Raw genomic sequence first — 22,756 nt, 5'->3', positions numbered from 1 at the left:
TTGAGTAAGTTTTCTTATCCGAAAGGTTATTTCCGAGTCAGTATTTATGGAATTGTATGTAGTTGTGATGTCTATCGATGTGGTTGTGGTGCCTCGGGTGGTGATCCGGGCACGATATTTAGTGTTGTGATGCGGGTATTTTCGCACTACGGTGTGGCTGTTGGTGGCGGTGTTGTGATGCCGTCACCGGTTGTGGTGGATTAGGCGGGATGAATATGATTCGAGTTTCGAAAGTACTTACCAGTTATACATGGTTTGTTGTTTTGTTTGATGTTGCTCTCTGCGAGTGTCAGTTTGTGCTGATAGACAGTTGTCTTGTTTATTGATGTTTTCTTTACCAGGTTGAGTTGGGAATGAGGGCATAGTATGATATGAAATAGAGTTGTATATGTTTCGTTGTTGTCATGAGATAGTGATAATCTGTTGATGGGACACGGCTGTGAGAGGTTGTTACGGTAATTTTGATCTTGTTTTCAGATGAGACGTCGGTAGACATGGTAATGGAAAATGATTCGTGGAACATGTGTTGTAATGAGCTGAAAGCGGCAGGTAGCTCATAATCTTTTGTTGAGACAGTGAGTGTAGGGTGTTGGGGAAATTAGTGTCATGTTAAGTTGTGTATGAATTTTGCGGTAATGAAAGAAAGAACTTGAGGATCTAGTGTGCGTGTACGTAACGAGTGCGGATCGTGAGTTATGCTTCTGGGAGATAAGTGCCTTACATAGAGAGATATGTTGGTTGGCAGTAATAATGAAGAGTGGGTATGGTGATTTGCTACGAGTTTATGGTATAGGTTAGGTGTTATGCCGAATGAGTTGAGGAATGGGAAATGTTTATGTATGGGAGTCTTGGATATAAGAATGGTGAGTGTTTGGTTTATAGACAATTATCTTTGACATGTGGTGGTACAGAGGGTAATGAGATATAGATATGGTTTGGTATTAGTGAGTTACGAGGACGTAACATTTGTCTTAAGAGGAGTAGGATGCGATAAAACAGATTTTGATGGTTGTACATATGGTAATATATTCGGAAGTTGAGTCTTGATGTAGAATAAAAGATCTATTCGTGTTGTGGGTGATTTTATTAAAGGTCATGACCGTGCTTGTAGTAGCGTGATGTTTAGGAGTGTGAGAATATTTCGCTAGTATTGTGGTTGGATGATGAGGTTACGAGTGTGAGTCAACTTCGAGGACGAAGTTCCTTTTAAGGGTGGTAGAATGTAACATCCCGTTTGATGTCTATGAGTGTCTTGGTATTGGATTTGATAGTTGATGATATTATGGAGCTAGCAGCATTAGAGGATGGTAGTTGTTTATGTATGGAGTTGGTGTCGTGAGAGATATATATGTGGTAGATACGATATAGTGAGTCATGTTGTGGAAGTAAACATAGTTGGTGGAGTGGGTGTTAAGAGTTCATGTTCTATGTTCGGTCGAGTTCTTGAGTCCTTAGCTAGGTTGTTGTGTCTTGGTCGAGTCTGTATGGTTGTTTTTATGTATGGGTTGAACTTCGGGGACGAAGTTCCTTTTAAGGAGGGAAGACTGTAATACTCCGTATTTATAAGTCTTGGGATACTCTATCGAGTAGCCCTTACTCTGTCGAGTAAGGGTAGGTTGCGAGATAAAATAGTTTCGACTGTTGGGTACTCGATCGAGTAGGGGTACTCGATCGAGTAAGGGGTACTCGATCGAGTACCTTGGGTACTCGATCGAGTGTCCGGTTTTACGGGGAGTTTTCTCGGGTTTTGTTAATTATGCGATTGAGGTATTTAAACATAGTCGTCATTGTTTTAAATCACTTTTACAAAACCTAAAACCCTGTTTAAGAGAGAAAGCAACCAGTTCATCTTCCTAATCGCATCCTTAGCAATTCCCGGAGTTCAGACGATCAGTTCGTGTCGTTGTTTGTATCGTTGAGTTCCCTGCGTCGAGGGTAAGCTTTTAATATAATTTTTATAATGTTTTGTTAAGTTTGGTTAAACCCTAATTTAGAGATTGGGGGTTTTGTGTGTAGTTTGTGATGTGTAGCCTCTATGTGTTATGTGATAGGAGAAGGATTTGTAAAGGAGAGGTTTTGAGACAGCTGCTAGATCGTCCGATGATTGTGTTGCTTTCCAGGTAGGATTTCCTACTCAGTATTAGTCCCATAATGGGCTATTGGTGATGTGTTGTACTTGTTTGTTTGATATAATGATTGTACTGTGTTTGTGGTTGTGATTGCTGTTGATGGTTCTCGAGATGCGTTCTCGGCTGAGTGGGGTCACTTGCGGGAGTGATCTCACGCCCTAGTTTCGCCCTTCGTGGAACCCGCCACGGAAGGGGATGTGCACATTAATGGACAGGGTTATCGCTCGTATGATGAGCGGGGCTTAGGTGGGAACGGCTGCGGTCCCCCACTGGCAGGGCTGGTCCAGTGGACATTCAGTGTTGAGATGATGGGAGTTGGTTGGTGGTGTGTGTGTGTGTGTGTGTGACAGTTCAGCTGTCTGTTTATCTTATTGTTGATATATGTATTGAATTGTGTGATTAGTACTGACCCCGTTTAAATGTTTTAAAACGTGGTGATCCATTCGGGGTGGTGAGCGGTTATTGAGAGGTGTGATATGACGCGTATGGGATATTTTGGGATGAGTCATCACGTGGCGGTTAGAAGTCTTCCGTGTCGACGAAGTCTAGTAACTTTGATAGTTTTAGCTGTAGACCGTATGAGAACCTTGTAATTCCTTTTATTAGTTTTGGTTTGAACATGTAATCACTTAATCTATAATTACTTTAAAAGTACGTTTCTTTATTGTCTTATGATATTCAGTACCTCGGGCAACCGAGATGGTAGTATCCTTATACCTGAGTGGTCCTGGTAAGGCACTTGGAGTATGGGGGTGTTACAGCTTGTTGTCAAAAAAAAAAAAAAAAAAAAATGTAAGTCCGGCAACCTGTTAGTGCTAGTATATGGACCATTGGACCTAAAGTGATCCTAGTATAACCATTTGGACCTAAAGTGTGAGAGGGGGCATTAACTTAGCACAAATTCTCGTTTGTGATGTTTTTGCGTTATAATGGAATTTTAAAACGTGACTATTTTATACTCCCTCCTATTCCAGATAATCGTCCCATTGTCCATTTCCGTCTAGTCGGGTAACTGTCCCATTGTCTATTTTTGGTAAGTGTTGTGTGGTCCAAATTCAATTCCATTTCCGTCTATTCACATAACTGTCTCATTGTCCGTTTTGTGTGGTCTAAACTCACTTTCTTAATTATTGTGCCATTTTTACAATGGGACGGTTATGTAAAATAGGAGGGAGTAATAAATAGTAGGGTTGAGCAAAATAACGATTATCCAAACCCATCTGATATCCAATCTGATCCGAAGTTTTGGATATCCGAACCGAAAGTTAAGTTTGGTTTGGATATCTGATCCGAAATCTTTGGTTTTGGTTTGGATATGGATATTAGAATTAAAATATTAGGATATCCGATCCGAAACTATAGTTTTCTAGTATAATTTCGAGAAAATAAAGTTTTATTTGGTACAACAACTTAATTAATGTTTAAAATACTAGAAAAATATCTAAGTGGTACTTAAATTTTATGTCGGGAACATTGGAGTAAGAATACTAAATAAAATCATCATGTAGGGCTATGAATATAATCGTGTTTCAAACTTAATTTTAAAGTGAATTTAAAAGTATGGATATCCGCATCTGATCCGATTATTTTGGATACCCAAACAGTAAATATCTGAACATTTGGTTTGGATATTGGATATCCAATTTCAGGATTGCTAATATGGATATCCGATCCAAATTAGCACTTTGGATCGAATACCCTATCCGTACTCTGCCCTAATAAATATTTGTCATTTTATGTTCAAGATTAACTGATGATAACTTTGTATCATAAAGTAGGTTCAAATTAATTTGCCTAATAATATAGGCATTCACTTCAGTATTATTACAGAGTTTCTATAATATGATATGCGTGTTTCATGCTCCCTCCACTTTTAAATATATTTCATATTTTTTAAATATGAAAATTCATAAAAATATTTCACTTGTCTTATTTTTGTCAATCATTCGTAGTTCTTATTAATTGTGATTCCATTTTCTTTTTTTACTGTTATTTTTCACCGCATATATGGTGTAAGTACGTGTCAATTTGATATTGCTGATACATGTTATTATTAAACTAATTACTATAATTATTAGGCCATTTGTCGGGTGAGTGAGTGTTGATTTATGGGACTCGAGGTCGAATCCTAATTTTCGTTTAGGTTGAATTGGGACAACTAAATTTGTGTTCATGACTTCATGTATATCAACATTTCAACATTAATTCGCCAAATTTTGGAATTTCATTGGAATATACTTTGTTATCTGTTCATGACATTTTCTCAGATAAAAACAACATTTGCTAATTTTAACTAATAACACCTCAATCTTAGGAAAAATAAAGATAAATCAAATACTCTTGAAGATTTATAATCAATTATTAAGTTATAGGGGCTGCTTGGAATGAGAGTAATTATTAAAGGAGTAATGAGAGCTAAAATAAGAAGAAATAGGAGGAGATTGATGCTTTGTGGTGGTTGTGGGGTGGAAATAGGAGGTGATAGGGGAATTATTACCTCCATATGGAGGTAATAATTACTTGAGGGGAGAGGTAGGGAATAATTACTCCCTTAATGGAGGGACTATTACACTATATTTCCCCATTTCTATCTGCAACCCCCATCTATTCCCTCCATTTTTTAGTTCATTTTAGCCCTATTACTCCCATTCCAAGCAAGTCCATAAGAATATTTCGATTTATGGTTATTCTATTTATCTTAATCAATTTACTTCGACATTGATCATTTACAAATGTTCGGTATAAATGTTTCGGATGACAACGTTGGGTTTGGGATGGATTCAATAAGACTAATATCTAGCTATGTGTTATCCGACAGTCCAATTCAACCAAATCCTATCTGGACGAACCCCCTGAATTAGGATCACATCCAAGTCCCTCGTAGAGTCACAACTCACAAGCCCAACTTTGTAAAGCTATTTCAAACAGGTTAATCGGGTATGGTCATTTTGAGTTTGAAGACTTCGTGTCGGGTTGGATTAGGCCAGTCAATTCAGATTCGGGTCGACTATTATTAAGTTATTTGTGAATAAGAATTCAATTTGCAGCAATAAACACTCGGGTCGAGTTATACTGAATCAGATCAATTTGGGTTTAAGTCAGGTTTAGGTGTCGGGTTGGGTTATTCGGGGCGATCATTTGGATCAGACAATTTTGTCAAGTCGACTTGCAACCCGATACAACCCATGATTAGCACTCCAAGCTCACTATGAAACGATCCGAACAAATAACGACATGACTTGAACTCGACTCGATCCGAAAGGTTCGATTAATCCGTTATGACCTGATCTCGGCATTTCAATATGATCCGTTTCAATCCAACTTGATTAGACCTAAAATTGACCCGATTAACATCTCTGTCTAATCACTAATTCTCACTTTACACTATCCGTCTAAAATTATAGACGAGTCAAATATCACACCACCTTCATAATAAGACAAACAACAAGTGAGATGTTATCATGTCTTATTATATACTCCCTCCATTCAACTCCACACTACCACTTTCTTTTTTCACGTTTGCCAACGTGTCTTTTACGCGCTAAATATCGTTAACTACGTATTTGCGAAAAATACAAAAGTTAGAAATTTTTAATGTACTCGTAAAGACGAATAAAACAAGATCTCACATGAATATATTTTCACTTATGTATTAGGAGAAAATTGAAATTGAATGTTTAACTATGAATAGTGTACAAAATAGATAATGACAGTGGAGTTGAATGGAGGGAGTAAATGATAACATATTTGAACCGTTTACACTTTAAACGAATATAACCAGTTGGTCATGTTTGAGACGGGCACGAATTACATGTAAGTGATGTAAGCGGCTCCTATTAGACCACGTCAACTCTAGCCTGTCTCTATCACATAGCCTCCCTCGTTATTTTCGCGCGTTTCTGCAAATTCAACTGTTTATACTCTATAAAGTATAAACACTCTCATCATCATCACCATCATCATCATCAGTCTCATATGCAAGTTTTCAACCTTAAAAAAAATGACAGCATTTACTATCCTTCGCCGTTCACAATCTTCCCTTCTTCGTAATTCCCCCAAATTCAACCTTATTCTCCCCTCACTAAACCCTAATTTTTCCCGCCATTTTCATTCAGATGATTCAATTACCCCTAAATCATCACCCGAATCGCCTTCAATCGACATCTATATCGTATCCGAACAGAATTCCTCACCCGAAGAACCGATTTCTGAACCTAGTGCTAGGGTTTGTTCAATTAAACCTGTAACTAGTGATGGTAAAGTGGCCGTGGGTGTGGATAATCGGGCGACGTTGTGGTCGGATTTGGTGAAGAGTTTTTTTACCGTTTCCGGCGTCGGAAAATGAGGGCGGTAAATTTAATCGGAGTGTTAATGAGTCTGAGGTTTCTGATAAAGTGATCAAAAGTTCGTGGTTGCCTGACCAAAGCGTTGGCCAAAATGAGCCGGTTAGCTTAGATGATGTGAATCCGGAGATTAATCATTCCGATCAGCGTATTCGATTGTAAGTCGGATTTTATAAGTTCAGTTCAGTTCAAATAGTTTCAGTCCAGAAGAATTGAGAAGATCATATATTTTTTTTTAGGTTTATTCAAAATATGAAATTTGTTTGTTAATTTTATGTCTGATTTGATTGCCTTTCTGCCTTCATTAGGTGTTGTTAGGCGAGTGTCAAGAAACCATCTCAACCAAAAGCTAAAAGCTTAAGTTGATGTTGGAGTCCCAAGATCGGTTTTATATTCTAACACGTCCCCTCACACGAATGCCCGTTGGGCTTGAAGTGTGGATGCAACTGCAGGCCTTCCCCTTCCCATACCTGGTGCTAATAAGTCAATTATCGCGGTCTAATTAGTTAGGTTTAACAGTTGGATTGGATAATAACCCCAAATATTGCTTAATGCTGAGAATGAGGGCTGAAATTTGACTGTTTTTCAGGCCTGGCTTGGTCGGAGCAGAAGTTAATACGGTGCTTGGTGGTGGTGTTGTGCTAGGTATAAATCGAGTTTCCAATTTTGCTATGTTGCATTATATGTATTGTTGACTGTTACTCCGTACTTTTGTTGAATTTGAGCATGATATACTTATTTGGTGAAGAAAGTTTGAGCCTTTGACAATGCTGTAATACACTAATACCTGAATGAAGAGGGATTTAGAGGTCTTTGAAAAAAAACTGAGTTTGTTTAAAAGCACAATGCATCCCGTGTTCAGGCCTTTTAAACTACAAGCAGAATATACCCCGTGCAATGTTGGGCAACCGACTGTGGACCTAGGCATTAGATATGGAAAGCGTGGTGATTTCTGTATCATATGATCATTGTTACTGTAAGCTGATAGACCATTCAAGATGCTAGCTATAGTAAACCTGTTGCAGCAATGAGCAATCGCTTACAAGCTTAAAAAACGCTGTTGAGAGAAGGAACACATTGTCAGGCAATGGTCTAGAATGTACAATGGTAAACACAAATAGAGTACACAATAAGTAGTGCGATCATTATTATTTCCTATTAATCTATTATCTGATAATATAATAAATATTGTCATGTTATATTCTACTCCGTATCTGATAACACTATTTTCTACTGGTGCACTTCAAGTATTGAGATGTGTCGGATGAGGGGCCAGTCCTCCCCATTCGGTTGTTGACATCTCTTAAAGAGACTCTTGGAACACTGCATAAGGTATAGTTTGTGGAGAGAGGTGAGTTTGGGCATCCACTTCGGCAGGATTTTCAGTTTGGGACATCTCCAGATGATAAGAGATCGGAGGGAAGTGCAGTACTGTATCCCCTCTGGCAATTCCTCCATCTCTTTTAATCCAATCAAATCCAAGGAATGAAGGGTAGCAGCAAGGTTATGCCATGACATCCCACCCAACTCCACTTTCGGACATTCTTGTATACGCAAATCCTCCAAGGCAGAAAGATGCTCCAACCATCCTCCCACGCTCTTAAGTTGAGGGCAACTTGAGATGTGTAAGCTTCGCAGGGAAGACAATAAACAGGTCGGAAACTCCTCCACTTCTCCCAAACTCTCCATTCTCTTCTCGTCGAGTATATTGATATATAAAAGAAACTCAGAGTACTCGATTGGCATTGATTTCAGCCACTCCAAGTTGCTGATGTACAGCTTCTTCGATTTGGGACATGGCAACAGTGGGTGATCACAAGGTCTACAACTCATAGTTCTTCTGGAATCAAATATTACGAGATGTTCGAGTCGCGGGCATAAAGGAACAAACATCATCTTTTCACAAGAATTTATAAGGAGATCCTTTAGCAGAGGAAAACAGGGAGATGATACCCACTCTACATGTCCTTCTGGGCGGCTCCCACTGTCATTAAGATGGACCACGGGGGACCCTAATTCTGATCTCCGCCACCACCCTTTTAACTTAGGCAACATAGAAATGGCGAGTTTCTGGAGGCAGGGAAAGAAGGATGATCCTTCACCCGAGACAAGTGTTTCTGAGTCTTCATCCATGAAATACTCCACATTCGGCAAATTCCAAATATCGAGCGTTTTAAGGCAGGGAAGTTTCCCAATCTGCCAAGGCAGATAGAGCAACTGACTGCAATCTTGGATCTGTAAAGTGTAAAGATTAGGAAAATCGAACAACACCGAGCTATCCCTTCTCCCTGGCCATCTCGGTATTGTCTCACCGTAATACCCTTCCAACTCCAATGCTTTGACATCATGATGTGGCTCCATCTCCTCCAGCAATGTTTGCTCAGACTCCCTGCTTTCATACTCCTCTCCGCGTCTAAAGTTAATTACAATCTTTTCTAGGTGTTCCTTACTCCTTAAGTAGCCTCCACCACCATGTTCTTCCTTCACAAATTTTGCATTTTTGGCATCGCTATTTCAATCTTCAAATCCCCTTTCAATTTGTTCAGGTGCTTTAGGTCTACCAACCCATAAAACCATTGCTTTGAAGTTGAACTTGGTCGAGCACCAACCACAAATTGGCATAGAGTTTCGAGATTGGTCAACATACCTATGCCTGCCGGCATTGGCATATATCTCAGTGCGTCACAGCCAACTATATCTAAGGTGATTAGATCAACTAGCTTGCTCACATCATCTGGCAATTGTTTTAAACTGTTGCAAGAATGTAAATCCAAAATTTGTAGATTAACTAGCTTTGTTATCGATTTGGGAAGAACTTCTAGATTGGTATTGGATGAGAGGTCTAAACTCCTCAGATGCAACAATTGACCTATTGATTCTGGTAGACTTTTGGCCTCCGAATAACTCAAATCTAAAAACCTTAAGCATGTCCATTTCGGTATTGATTTACTTGCTAGTAATTCGTCCACTCTACCCATAAGTTGAAGACATGTACGAACATGGGTATAATTGAAGATGTGACTTGCTTGAGGGTTGCTCACAAAAAAAAGATGGCGAACTCGTTTACTCACATTAGAAGTATTAAAACTGAACCTACAAATCTCTTCCCCCACTACTTTTTCAGCAATATCATGCAAGAGATCATGTATCTTAAATAACACAATCTCCCCAAACTCATCCTCGAGTAAATCTTGGAAAAAACACCTTTGAAGCAATATTAGAAAGTAGTCCTCGCCCAAATTTTCCGAGTTAATGTAGCCTTGTGCCATCCAAAGCCGAATCAACATTTTCTTACTAATCATCCAATCCTTGGGAAAGATAGCACAATACGCAAAACAAGCTTTCAAGGAAGGGTTAAGTTGATTGTAACTTGCCTTCAGTATGCGGGTTATTCTATCATTAGTTTCACTAAGAAAGTCTAACCCTTTGTCGTGAAATGACATCCATTTAGACTTGGATTGACCACGCAAAAGACTTCCTACCACTCTAATAGCAAGCGGGACATTGGTGCACTTCTTAACAATCTTTTTGCCAAGTTTAACAAATTCATCATCATCTCTTTCTACTACTTGAAATGCCATCCTTTTAAACAAATGCCATGACTCATGTTCTGACAAACCTTGGAGCACATGAACTCTATCACCCGCAATCATTTGGGCAGTTGTTTTCGAGCGTGTAGTTACAATTATCCAACCCCCCCTTCCGCCAACCTTCAAAAACCCTTCAAACCGCTGCCATTCATCATAACTTTCAGTCCACACATCATCTAACACGTGCAAAAACTTTTTGCCTCCTAACTGCGTCCTAACTTCATGATGTATCTCCTCCAAAGACATTTTATCATCAATGGATGATCCTTTCACCACCTTCCCTAAATGCCCTTTCAAGTCCAACTGTTCATCCTGATCAGCGATGCATGTCCACCTCTTCAGTTCGAATGCCTCATTGATCCTAGGATCGTTATACACAAGTTGGGCAAGAGCGGTTTTTCCCAAACCTCCCATGCCCACAATGGCAAGAAAAGAAACAGGTGGATGATCAACATTAACAGAACCCAACAAGACACCTATAATCTTCTCCACATCTTCCTCCCTCCCGATGATTTGATCACACAAAAAAGAAGTCGTCTCCTCCTTTGTAAATTTCAGAGGCTTAAAGTCAACCTTAAAACTAAACTTATCACTCTTGGTGGCAATTTTGTTCAACCTTTCGTTAACCATTTTGACTTTACTCGAAAGTCTGTGAGTAAGAAGCTTAAATCGAGAAAAAAAGGATTTCACCTTGTTGCGTTTGAGTTGCTTCTGCTTTGCAAGAGTGAGGAACTCATCTAACACATCATCGGCATCGTAAACAGCATCTTTGAGCTCTTGAATGTAATTCTTCTCCTGGGAGTTAAGCGAGTCCTGCTTGGCATCAGCATCCATAAGAACAGCTCTGACAGTTTCGACAGTGTTTTGGAGGTCATCAAGCTGGGATTTGCAGTAAGAAATAGAGCATACTGAGTGCATCTGAAGCAAAGTTTGGATTGCACCAAGTATAACTTGAACTAAAGACAAAGTATTTGACAGGTCCATGATTGTGGAAAAGGAATGATCTCTCTGAGTTTTTTATTTTATGTTTGTAAATGCAGAAAGTGTTAGGAGTACAAAGTTCAAGTAATGAAGATGGAAGATTAGTAACCACATGTTTGGCAGATTAGTAAGCACATCACGCGTGAGTTGACTTCGTAAAGACTTTGTGATTGATATGTCAATGAGCTCAGGACTGGAGTTGGGTTTTTAATTTAATTTGGAAAAATAGGGTTTTACTATTATTGTCATTAATCATTTTGGCAAAAGACTCCCAAAATTGTATCATTAAATCTTTTATGACAAAAACACATTGTCGAATCTCACTTTTGCAGCGCTTCGGCTACTGCAATTTTTGGTCTTGCGCCTTGCGGCGAATCATGATGTTTGCTCTATTACATGATCACATTATCATGTATACTAGTTTACTTCTGTTTTCATTTGATTGTGAAAATAAAATTTACAAAATGTCCCTATCTTCAGCTTCATGGGTATCCCTATTCCAAATAATATGGCATTTATTGGAGAAATTGGCCTAGGTGGCGAGCTTATCACGGTGAGCATTTACAGTTTGATTTATTCCTCGTTTATTAAGAGTAGTTACTTGGCGCGTAATGTCACATTATTTATAGAGGTCTATTGCGAGAATTCCTCCTGTCATGATTTTCATTGTCAGGATATGTTGGGTTCAATCTAAAGCCATCATTCAATTGCAGGTTCCGAAAATAGAAAAGAGAGTTAATACATTGGCTAAACATGGATACAAGACGTGTGTCGTTCCTGAGTCTGCTGTGAAAGCTCTAGAGGGTCTCAGCTCTAAAATTCAGATAATCGGATGCAAGAACTTGAAACAAGTCATTGATAAGGTGTTCAAGAAAGTAAATTGACTACAAACTTGCCCTATTTCACCATTGTAGCTCACTGTTCACTTCTTTAGATTGTAGCATTCGGTTAACTTATGTAAATATATCGGATAATTATGGCCTGATGCTGAGTGATGCATCTCAAGGTTCGTTTTGGTTCGGCAAGGGAAGATAGGGCAAGGAGGTTCCACCCCTGACAATATTTCACTGTGGTAAAATTTTGTAAATGTTTTATGCCCTCATGTATCCGGATAATTTTGTAATTATGTCCTACTGTATCCGGATAATTTTGCAATTATGCCACAAAGACACAAAGTATCCGGATAATTTTGTAATTATGCCCTACTGTATCCGGATAATTTTGTAATTATGCTCTAATGTACCAAGTAGTAGGTTAACTTATGTAATGCATCTAATTTGTGGGTGACTCCCACTAAATTATGTTAAAAATTACGAGTACTTTCTAATTCCGCCATTTACTTACTTATCGCATTTAGTGAAGCTCGGTTATTTCAATCGTTTGGATAGCGAAAAAGGAGGGAAAGGGAGAAAACGGAAGAGAAAGGAAGGTGAAATATGGTTTTAAGACTTGAACTCCGGCATAGCCGAGATTTTTCCCTAGCAAAATATAAAACTTCAGGTAATTGTTTTCTACGGAGTATATAGTATCATAGATTCATAGCAAGCGTTTAGCTAACCTTTGTCACCTTAGTAAGTAAACCGATAGATAACATACGGCATAATGTAATTTCTTTCTTGTCGTCTAACCTTTGAAAGTACAACAATAAAAATAGAAAATATAATTATAATAATGTAATTTCTTTTCATGTCGTCCAACATTATTAGTAATTTCAACAAAAATAACATAAGATATAATGTAATTTAATTTCTTTTCATGTCGTCGAACAAATTAGGCGATATAGTACATAGGATCGGGCAATTTGAAGGTCCTTAAGCCAGGGTGAGGTCCCAATAAATCACTCCATTGATCACCAATATTCCCTATTATTTTGTACCCCTTTTTCTCCAACTTTGCCCTATGCTTTGATTTATACTCCACTGATTTTATATGAGCTTCTTCCGGTTTCCTGTTACATTATTAGTGCAAATACTTAAAATGCGGGTTTACATAAATAATATACTTCGAATTATCAAACTTGCTAAAATTCGCTTAAAATAGCGTATTATTAAACGTGTAAAAGAATCAATTTAGTGTCAAATGGGACATAAGGCTAGTAATTCAGTATAATATATGAAAAGGGAGATTTATAGTCGTGATCTTCTGTAACGATACCTCCTATCTTATCCACCATGCTATGTCTTAAGCTTAACCATCAAATGAAGATCTCTAAGGGTGTGTTTGGATTGAGTGATTTGGAGAGAAAAGAAAGGGAGGGTGAATAGGGGATTTTAAATTCCTTGTTTGGATAGGAAATGAGGGTGGAGGGAAATGGAGGGGGAGAGATTTGGAGGGATCCAATTTCCCTCCTCCAAGCCTAATCAAAATCTCTCCACAATAGGCAAGATTTGGAGGGAAATTGTATCCAAACACCCACACCCCATTCCCCCTCCTCTTCCCTTCTCTCCCTTTCCCTTCCCGCCTTCCCCCTCCCCTCCCTTTCCCTCCTTTTTTCCTATCCAAACACACCCTAAAGGTCTCTACAATGCACATGCAAATATAAATTTTTGAGAATAAGAGTTAGCTTAAATGGTAAGAGCTTTGTACTACAACTATAAAACTTGGGGTTCGATTCTCATCCGCGATATAAATACGCTCATTTAAACCAAAAGAAAAAAGGTCCGACACTTTAATTTATCCAAGTCAAAATTTCTGGCCTTACCTACTCTTATAAAAAAAATGAACCGTTCACAAATCACAAGTTAGAAAACATGGGTTTAGTAAAATTATTACTTTAATTTATTACTAAAAGATGCGATTTGTAGATGGTTGTTGAGACGAAGTTAACAAGTCTTTATCGTGTAAAATGACATATTAGATTATTTAACAATATCACACTTATGGCACTTCAATTATTTAGTCCATATGCTGCCATAAATTGTTGAAATAAAACCAGTCTAATTATGAAGTACACCCTTGATATTTTCTAGGTTTATTTTTTAGTTTTATTTTGGTAAATGAACGCATTATGTCGCTAGTAAAAATAGAACTCCAAATCTATTGGGGATAAAAGAACCCTTATTAATTACCACTTGATTTGACTCTTATTTTTGTTTCTTCTACATTTATACTGTCTATTTAATCGAGTCAAAAATATGGTCTTAGCCCATCCTTAACATGGAGAAGACATTCTACAATATTACTTCTATTAGCTACGTTAGCACATGATGAGGATCATGTACAAACTACAGTACATACTATCATTGGCCTTAAAGACCTTAAACTTTCTAAGTACTACAAACAAAATCTATGAACAATTCTAATATTTAGGAATTGTTACAGACTTACAGTTGATTTTCGACTTTATAATTAATATTTGGAAAAATTGTAAATAACCACCATGTATTTGCGTATTTTTACAAATAACCACCATGTATTTGCACTTTTACAAATAACCCCCAAACTTTCATCTAAACTCCCCAATCACCACCGTATATCTAACCCGACATTTGTTTTTCTAATTTCCCGACTCGTTAAGTAACATTTTATGTAAAATGCCCATAATACCCTTCCCTCTATTATTCCCAAACATACCAATGCATCAGCAATACTCCCACAAATTTCCAAACCTATGAAACCCTAAATCCCCAAATTGTTAATCCCTAATTAATTCACAAATATCCATCAATCATTTGCTGCTAATCAATCCCTAACTAAATTCATTGTTCAATTGCTGAATGCTCAAGTGATCGAAGTGTGCTATGAGAAAAATCAAAGAAATGTCCAAGATGTGAACTCATAAATTAACGCAACATATATTGTCATGCTATACTCCATAGATGAACTGTGTGCTAAGAAATAAATGCCTATACTCCATAGATGAACTGTGCGCATTTCTCATCAGAGTTTGTATATGCATCGGCCGGGAATCAAACTCGAGTCTGTACCGTGGCCCACTGGTGCTTGATGTTAGTAAATTAGTACTTTCTTTTTGCAGATCTCAAAATATTGTATTACACCAAGCCACAAGCAACGGCTATCCGAGCCTATTAACGGCTAGCCAAAGCTTCCCCAAGGCAAGAAATATTATGGTTGCCTTATATGTTGTAAATATTATTCGTTTCCATATTTATGTAACTAGTATATATAGCCTACAGAAGATGTAAATCAATCAGTTTTGGAATAACAATATACATCGATATTACTACTCTCTACGGTTTCTAACATGGTATCAATTGCTTAGGTTAATTTCTTTTCGAAAATCACATTACTTCCGCCTCCTTTCTTCCCCTCGAAAAACAGTACACCATGACGAACACCATCGAAACCCCCACCACTGAATCACAAATCATCGACACTTCGAAAACCCCGATTTATTCTTACGCACATGTCGAAAACCCCGGCCTTAAAATCACTCCTACTGAGTTCACCGGTCATAACTACGAGGAATGGTCGCAAGACTTCCTCCTTGCTCTCTTAGCCAAAGGCAAAAGTGGATTCCTCGATGGCACGATTCAAAAACCGGCTACCACCGATGCTACCTATGCATCCTGGCAGTCGCAAAACGCTCTCGTGACGGCTTGGCTGTTTAATACCCTCGACTCGACTATCAAACGATCTATCTCGAAACGACCCGAAGCAAAACAGGTATGGCTCGACATTCGTTCTCGATTTTGCCAAAACAACGACGCTCGTATTTATCGCTTGCAGGCAGATTTGGTTGCTTGTCGTCAAGGGCCTACGGAAACTATTATGGCATACTATGGTCGACTCATCACCCTCTGGGATGAGTCCTTTGAAGCCGATCCAGTTCCCTCATGCCCGTGTAATCCTTGCTCCTGCCCGTGGGTTTCAATCGTTGACGCTTGGCGTGAACGGAAAAAGGTGCGTGACTTTCTCATGGGTTTGGATGAGCGATTCGACTCTGCTCGATCTCAATTATTAGGTATCAACCCTCTGCCTCCACTTAATCTTATTTATAATAGACTCCTTCAGGAGGAAAGTGTCCGTTCTTTGTCGACTAAAGCAGAATCCCGCCCCGACCCTATGGCTTTTGCCACTCGTCTGTCCCATAACCACAGACCCTCGGGACCAAACCAGACCCGTCACACTCGTTCCACGAAACCAGACAATGATGACCCAAATAGACCCTACTGCATTGCTTGTCGTCGTTATGGTCATCTTTACCCGGTTTGCTTCCGTGTTACGGGGGATTTTCCTGACTGGTGGGGGGACCGTCCCCGCGACCGAATTGTTATTAATGAGAAAGATATGAGTCGCACCGTCATTCCCGATATTCAAGGGCGTGCAAAGTATGCAGAAATTAAGAACAACATGCCAACAGCTACACCTCGCGCCCATATGGTGTCGGGTAAATCTCTCGACATCCCTTCCTCTTCCTCGGCCAAGCTCGACAAAATCGACCTCAACAACTTAAATTCTACCGAACTCGATGAATTGGCGACACTATGGCAGGCACATAAGCACCCTTCCATGGACCGTCTGAATGGTAATGTTCTCTCGTCTTCCTCTTGGATAATTGATACCGGCGCCTCTCATCACATGTCAGGTTGCCGTTCCTTTTTTACTAATTTACGTCCTATTACACATTTATCTGTCGGGTTGCCTAATGGTGATTTAACAATCGCTACCCATATAGGTGACATTCGTTTCTCGGCCCGGCTCGTTTTATGCAATGTTTATTATGCCGAAAAACTAAACTGTAATTTAATATCGGTCTCTAGCTTGCTCCTTGACAACTCTCTCACCATTCAATTTTCTCATAAACTTTGTCTTATACAGGACCGTTCCTCGAAGATGGTGATTGGTGCGGGTGAGCAAGTCGATGGGCTCTACTTCTTGACTGGGGTTCGACATAGCACAATCCAAGCAAATTCCGTCACCGTCCCTAATAACGTAGAGCTTTGGCATCGGAGGTTGGGGCACCCCTCTTCCTCTATTTTACATTTTCTTCCCGGTTTTAATAATAGCTCAAAAACTCAGTTTTCTAGTTCTCATTGTGACATTTGCCTTCGAGCTAAACAAACTCGAGAACATTTTTCTTTAAGTTCAAGTATTGCAGACGGTATTTTTGATTTGATACATTGCGATTTATGGGGTCCATACTCCGAAAATGCTTCGTGTGGGTCACAATATTTTTTAACAATAGTTGATGATTTTTCAAGGTCTACCTGGGTTTACTTAATTCGAAAGAAAAGCGATACTCGACGTTTTTTACTAAATTTCTTCGCCATGGTTGAGCGACAATTTCAAAAGAAAATAAAAACCTTACGAAGCGACAATGGCACCGAATTCACATCCTTAAATGATTTCTTCTTCGAAAATGGAATTATTTTTCAAACCTCCCAAGTTGACACCCCTCAACAAAACGGGAGAGTCGAACGCAAACATCGACACATTTTAAATGTCGCTCGTGCTCTTTTATTTCAAGCAAGTCTACCAATTTCTTTTTGGGGAGAATGTGTCCTAACCGCCGTATACCTCATCAATCGTACCCCTTCTTCTTTACACAAAGGTAAAACCCCTTACGAACTTCTCTTTCAAAAACCACCACCCATCGGTCATTTTCGCACATTTGGCTGCCTTTGTTACGCGCGTAACATCAACCGACCCAATAACAAATTTGCCCCTCGAAGTAAGAAATGCGTTTTCATTGGGTACCCTTTTGGCAAAAAGGGTTGGCGAGTATACGACCTTGACACGGGCACCTTTTTCTCCTCTCGTGATGTTGTCTTCGTTGAAAACGAGTTTCCTTACCAAAACCTACACATAACCGACCCGCCCACAAACTCTCATTCCTTTCTCGATGACACCACTCCCTCCGATGACCCTTTACTCATTTTCCCATCACCTAATACCACCAACCAGCCACCTCCCGACCCAAACCCCTCTACCCACGAACCAACCCCGTCCTCCACCCCTCACGAAACCACCCTCAACGACCCTCCCACTCTCGAGACTACCCAAACCACGGATCCACCCCACACCGAGACACCCCAAACCAACGACCCACCTCACACTGAGACACCCCACGAAACCCCTGAACCTTCGACTATGGGCAAAGGGCAACGCACCAAGTTCCCGAACTCTCGCTTATCCGGCTTTGTCCAACCCCCACGACGACCATCGACTCATGCCATCCTTACACCGGCACCATCTTCAGGTACGAAATACCCGATTTCTCACTTTATTAGCTATGACAAATTTTCTACTAATCACAAATGTTTTTTAGCGGCCGTGACTAACAACCACGAGCCTAGCACTTTTCGTGAAGCTATGCAGGTTAAGGAGTGGCGCGACGCTATGCAAAATGAAATCGAAGCACTCGAACGAAATAAGACTTGGACTCTCGAAGATCTTCCTCCGAATAAGAAAGCCATCGGGTCCAAATGGGTTTACAAAATCAAGTACAACGCTGACGGGTCACTCGAACGCTATAAAGCCCGTCTCGTGGTACTCGGAAATCGACAGGTGGAAGGCATTGACTACAATGAAACTTTTGCTCCAACTGTCAAAATGGTCACGGTCCGTACATTACTCGCCATAGCCGCTGCAAAAAGTTGGGACTTACATCAAATGGATGTCCACAACGCCTTCCTCCATGGTGATCTTAATGAAGTAGTATACATGAAGCCCCCACCCGGCTACTCATCGAACTCGAATGGTAAAGTCTGCCGCTTACAAAAATCACTTTATGGTCTCCGACAAGCCCCGAGATGTTGGTACGCTAAACTTGCTTCTGCTCTTAAAACTTATGGATTTCAACAGTGCCCGTATGATCATTCCTTGTTTTCTCTTACAAAGCCCAATACCGAAATACACGTATTGGTCTATGTCGATGACCTCGTCATCTGTGGGAATAACTCCTCCGCTATCTCGCACTTCAAAAAATACTTGAGTGAGTGTTTTCACATGAAAGATTTGGGTCAACTTAAATACTTCTTGGGCCTCGAAATTGCACAAAATAAAACCGGTCTATTCATATCTCAAAGAAAATATGCTCTCGATATACTCGAAGAAACCGGACTTCTCGGCTCGAAACCCGCGACAATACCGATGGATCCCAACCATCAACTCAGCCTCTCGACCTCCCAATTGATCAAAGATCCTCAAGCTTATCGACGGTTGGTAGGACGGCTGGTTTACCTCACGATTACCCGTCCCGAATTACTATATTCCGTCCATATCCTCGCTCAATTCATGCACGCACCACGTCTTGATCATTGGCAAGCAGCCTTACAAGTCGTGCGGTACATTAAAACTCGCCCAGGACAAGGTTTGTTGTTTCGACGCAATTCTAATCTTTTGCTACATGCCTACTGTGATGCCGATTACGGGAGTTGTCCATTAAGTCGCCGTTCGTTGTCCGCATATATTGTGTTCCTAGGCGGCTCCCCAATCTCCTGGAAAACTAAGAAACAGTCCACCGTCTCAAAATCATCCGCCGAGGCCGAATACCGCGCCATTGCTTACTCGGTCTGTGAACTTAAATGGCTCAAAGGCCTTCTCGCCTTTCTCGCCATCAAGCATGACACACCAATCGATCTCTTTTGTGACAACCAGTCCGCATTGCACATTGCTCGTAATCCCGTCTTCCATGAAAGGACTAAACACATTGAGATCGACTGTCACTTTGTCCGCGATGAGATACTCAAAGGCACACTCCGCCCAGGCTACGTTCACACGAAGGCTCAATTGGCCGACATATTTACCAAAGCACTTGGGCGCATACCATTTGATACGTTACTCTCCAAGTTAGGCGTCTCGTCCCTCCACGCGCCAACTTGAGGGGGGGTATTACACCAAGCCACAAGCAACGGCTATCCGAGCCTATTAACGGCTAGCCAAAGCTTCCCCAAGGCAAGAAATATTATGGTTGCCTTATATGTTGTAAATATTATTCGTTTCCATATTTATGTAACTAGTATATATAGCCTACAGAAGATGTAAATCAATCAGTTTTGGAATAACAATATACATCGATATTACTACTCTCTACGGTTTCTAACATATTGTAGTCAATTACTACCATTTAGCTTGTTGTGGCCCCTAATTAAAGAAGCTACATACTGCTGTTCTGGAAATAACCTTCAACTGGTAAACAATACTAGCACTCTTCGCTCACCTTCAACTAGTAAACAATACTAGCACAGTTCGCTCACTTGAGCATATCGAGGTCAAAATTATGTCAATAATTGAAAGAGGAATTTAATTAAGGATTGATTGGGAGCAAATAATTGATGGATTTTTGTGAATTAATTAGGGGTTAACAATTTGGGGATTTAGGGTGTTTGAGAGTATTGCTGATGCATCATGCATGGGTATATTTGGGAATGGGATTAATAAAGGAAAGGGTATTATAGGCATTTTACTTAAAATGTTACTTAATGAGTCGGGAAATAAGAAAAACAAGTGTTGGGGTAGATATACGGTGGTGATTGGGGAGTTTAGATGAAAGTTAGGGGGTTATTTGTAAAAGTACAAATACATGGTGGTTATTTGTAAAAATACGCAAATACGTGGTGGTTATTTGTAATTTTTCCTTAATATTTATATAGTTTTGTGGGTGTGTGTTATATACGATTTTAATTAGTTAGTCTTGTTTGTGACCTCTCGCAAAAAGGGAGAGGGGACAAGGTGGGGCACCCCCCATGTGTTTCCCACTCACCTCTCAATATAGGTATTTTGTGAGAGGAAACGGTATCTGTCACAAGCTTGTGACAGATATCGCCCGTCTTCAATGAAATTTTGTGGACTTTAATACATCGCCTCGATCAAATCACTTTTGATTTGAAGAGTGGATGACACATTATATCCACCTATAAGATTTTAAAGGCTTTCGGTATTGAACTTGAAATCTCGGAGTCATCAGCCTTTAATACTATATACGTGAGACACACTGTCTCACTTAGAGTTAAGTTTATACTTGAATACTACTCCCTTCATACCAGACAAATGGTAACGTGGTAAAAAATGAGGTTTTTAAGAAAAGAGGGTAAAAATAAGGGTAAAGAGGGAAAAAAATAGGTGGGGTATGTAATTGTGGGTTGATGGGTGGGGTATGTAATGACATTTTGGTTAAATATCAAAAATGTATAAGGATAACTTGGTAATGTTGTGGGCCAAATAAGGAATGTTACCATTGATGTTGTACGGCCATATTAGGTAAGTGTTACCATTGGTCTGATATGGAGGGAGTATATCTTGTGAATCTTACTATATTTATAGATTATTAACGTGCGTTAAAAAAATTGAATCAAAATACATAAACTTACTTGAGTATCATTTTGAGCCATCTATGGTAGCCTACGTTCTTCATGTTGCGAGCCTTAAACTCTCTGAATTCTTCTTTAGCTCCGGTTAGAAAAACAACTTTGACATCAAGTTTTAGCAATCTCTTGTACAAGTCAAGAACCGATTGTATTGCTGGTGCACTTGCTTGAACTTGCCATTGGTTGAACTTTGTCTCGTTGAACGGGAACGCCCTTCATAATATATACCGAAAAATATATCATCATAAAATACAAATAATTAACTTAGATATAAAAAAATGGAGCACCCACAAAGATAAATAAGCTAAGTGAAGCGCAACAAGTATTTAACGTTATAAAACGTTTATAGATTGAAAATTTTAAATAAAATTTATAAATAACAAAGATAAACGTAGAAGCGAACACGCTTACCCAAACTCAACATTAGGACTAGCATAATATGGCAAATTTGAGAGGGCGGTCTCATCTATGTCAAAGACCCAAATATCTTTGCCCTTACTAATATTAAGGCTATTAACATAGTTAATAGCAGAAGTCGTCACAATAGAACAATCTTCTTTATATTGAGCCCCCAACATGTAATGACCAACATAATTCTCGCAATTCATTGGAATCGTCTTCCAATCCCTAACATTGTTTGTTTCGACAGCAAATCGCCAGCTTAAACAATCTAATCCTTGGATTGGGTGACCTCCTGAACCAGAACGTGGTATAAGAGGGTGTACGGTGGCAGGGTATGCGTGGACTCCTCCGAGTATAAAATGAGGAGCCACCACAATCCCTAGTAGGATTAGAAAGAAGTCAAAGGACCATTTTACGTGCATCATGTTATTTTGTGACTATTGATAAATTTATGACTCGAAACTAAGAGAGGCAATGTGAGACGTGAATTATTGTGAAAGATACAGAACCTTTTATGGGCATTTTTGTTTCCATTATTGAAGGACAAGAAGGACATATTGATGTGGGGTAATGCAAAATTAAATTGCAAATCAACCAACTACACGAGTTTAATAAATTAATAGTTGTCCAAATATGAACAATATGTCATTTTCGATACGTGGGTGAAGTAAAAGTCTGAACGAATTTGTTTAAAATTCATAAGAGCAAGCTAGCGTTTTTACCGTGCATGGGGACTTGCTTCATGTGGGCCAACATTTCGTTGAGTGTGTTATCTGGGAATTTTTTGGTTTATTAGCGTTATTAAGTAAAGGTGATTAATTTTCGCAGTACAGATTTTACTCATTGTAGTACTTTTTGCCTACTATTTTCCATTATGATACCCCTTACTGAAAGAGAGCTCTAAACCAATTTCTCTAAATTTCTAACAATACAGTTTTCTTAAATTAATCATATTTCACAAATTATGTATGATAATTTGTACGTAGATAGCTAATTGATATATTAATTGCAAATTATTGATTAAATTAATGCATTTTCCC

The 22,756-nt window shown here is 39.3% G+C and overlaps 1 protein-coding gene and 1 long non-coding RNA gene across 2 annotated transcripts; one reads left to right on the top strand and one right to left on the bottom strand.

Annotated features, from left to right (window-relative positions):
- Nucleotides 1–6,027: 6,027 nt before the first annotated feature.
- LOC141611133 (uncharacterized) lies at nt 6,028–12,296 on the top strand. Its single transcript, XR_012528518.1, has 4 exons — nt 6,028–6,630; nt 7,062–7,117; nt 11,524–11,596; nt 11,757–12,296. It is a non-coding gene; the product is annotated as an uncharacterized LOC141611133 (long non-coding RNA).
- A 384-nt stretch (nt 12,297–12,680) lies between these two features.
- Nucleotides 12,681–22,222, bottom strand: LOC141611127 (acid phosphatase 1-like). Its single transcript, XM_074429576.1, has 3 exons — nt 21,726–22,222; nt 21,318–21,527; nt 12,681–12,991 (listed from the first exon to the last, which is right to left on the bottom strand). The coding sequence occupies exons 1-3, from the start codon at nt 22,139–22,141 to the stop codon at nt 12,814–12,816; spliced, it is 804 nt and encodes a 267-aa protein (XP_074285677.1). The 5' UTR covers nt 22,142–22,222; the 3' UTR covers nt 12,681–12,813.
- Between the last annotated feature and the right edge of the window lie 534 nt (nt 22,223–22,756).

Source organism: Silene latifolia, chromosome 11 (genome assembly GCF_048544455.1).
Source record: "Silene latifolia isolate original U9 population chromosome 11, ASM4854445v1, whole genome shotgun sequence".
Lineage (NCBI taxonomy): Eukaryota > Viridiplantae > Streptophyta > Magnoliopsida > Caryophyllales > Caryophyllaceae > Silene > Silene latifolia.
Note: the sequence above shows the minus strand (reverse complement) of the source record. Positions and strands in the feature narration are given on the sequence as shown.

Bases quoted from the DNA above. Each gene is read 5' to 3' on its own strand.
- LOC141611127 (XM_074429576.1), bottom strand. From the start codon at position 22,141: ATGATGCACGTAAAATGGTCCTTTGACTTCTTTCTAATCCTACTAGGG. The intron at 21,528-21,725 runs GTAAGCGTGTTC...TATATTATGAAG, and splicing joins AGTCCTAATGTTGAGTTTGG to GGCGTTCCCGTTCAACGAGA. The intron at 12,992-21,317 runs GTAAGTTTATGT...ATAATGTAACAG, and splicing joins TGGCTCAAAATGATACTCAA to GAAACCGGAAGAAGCTCATA.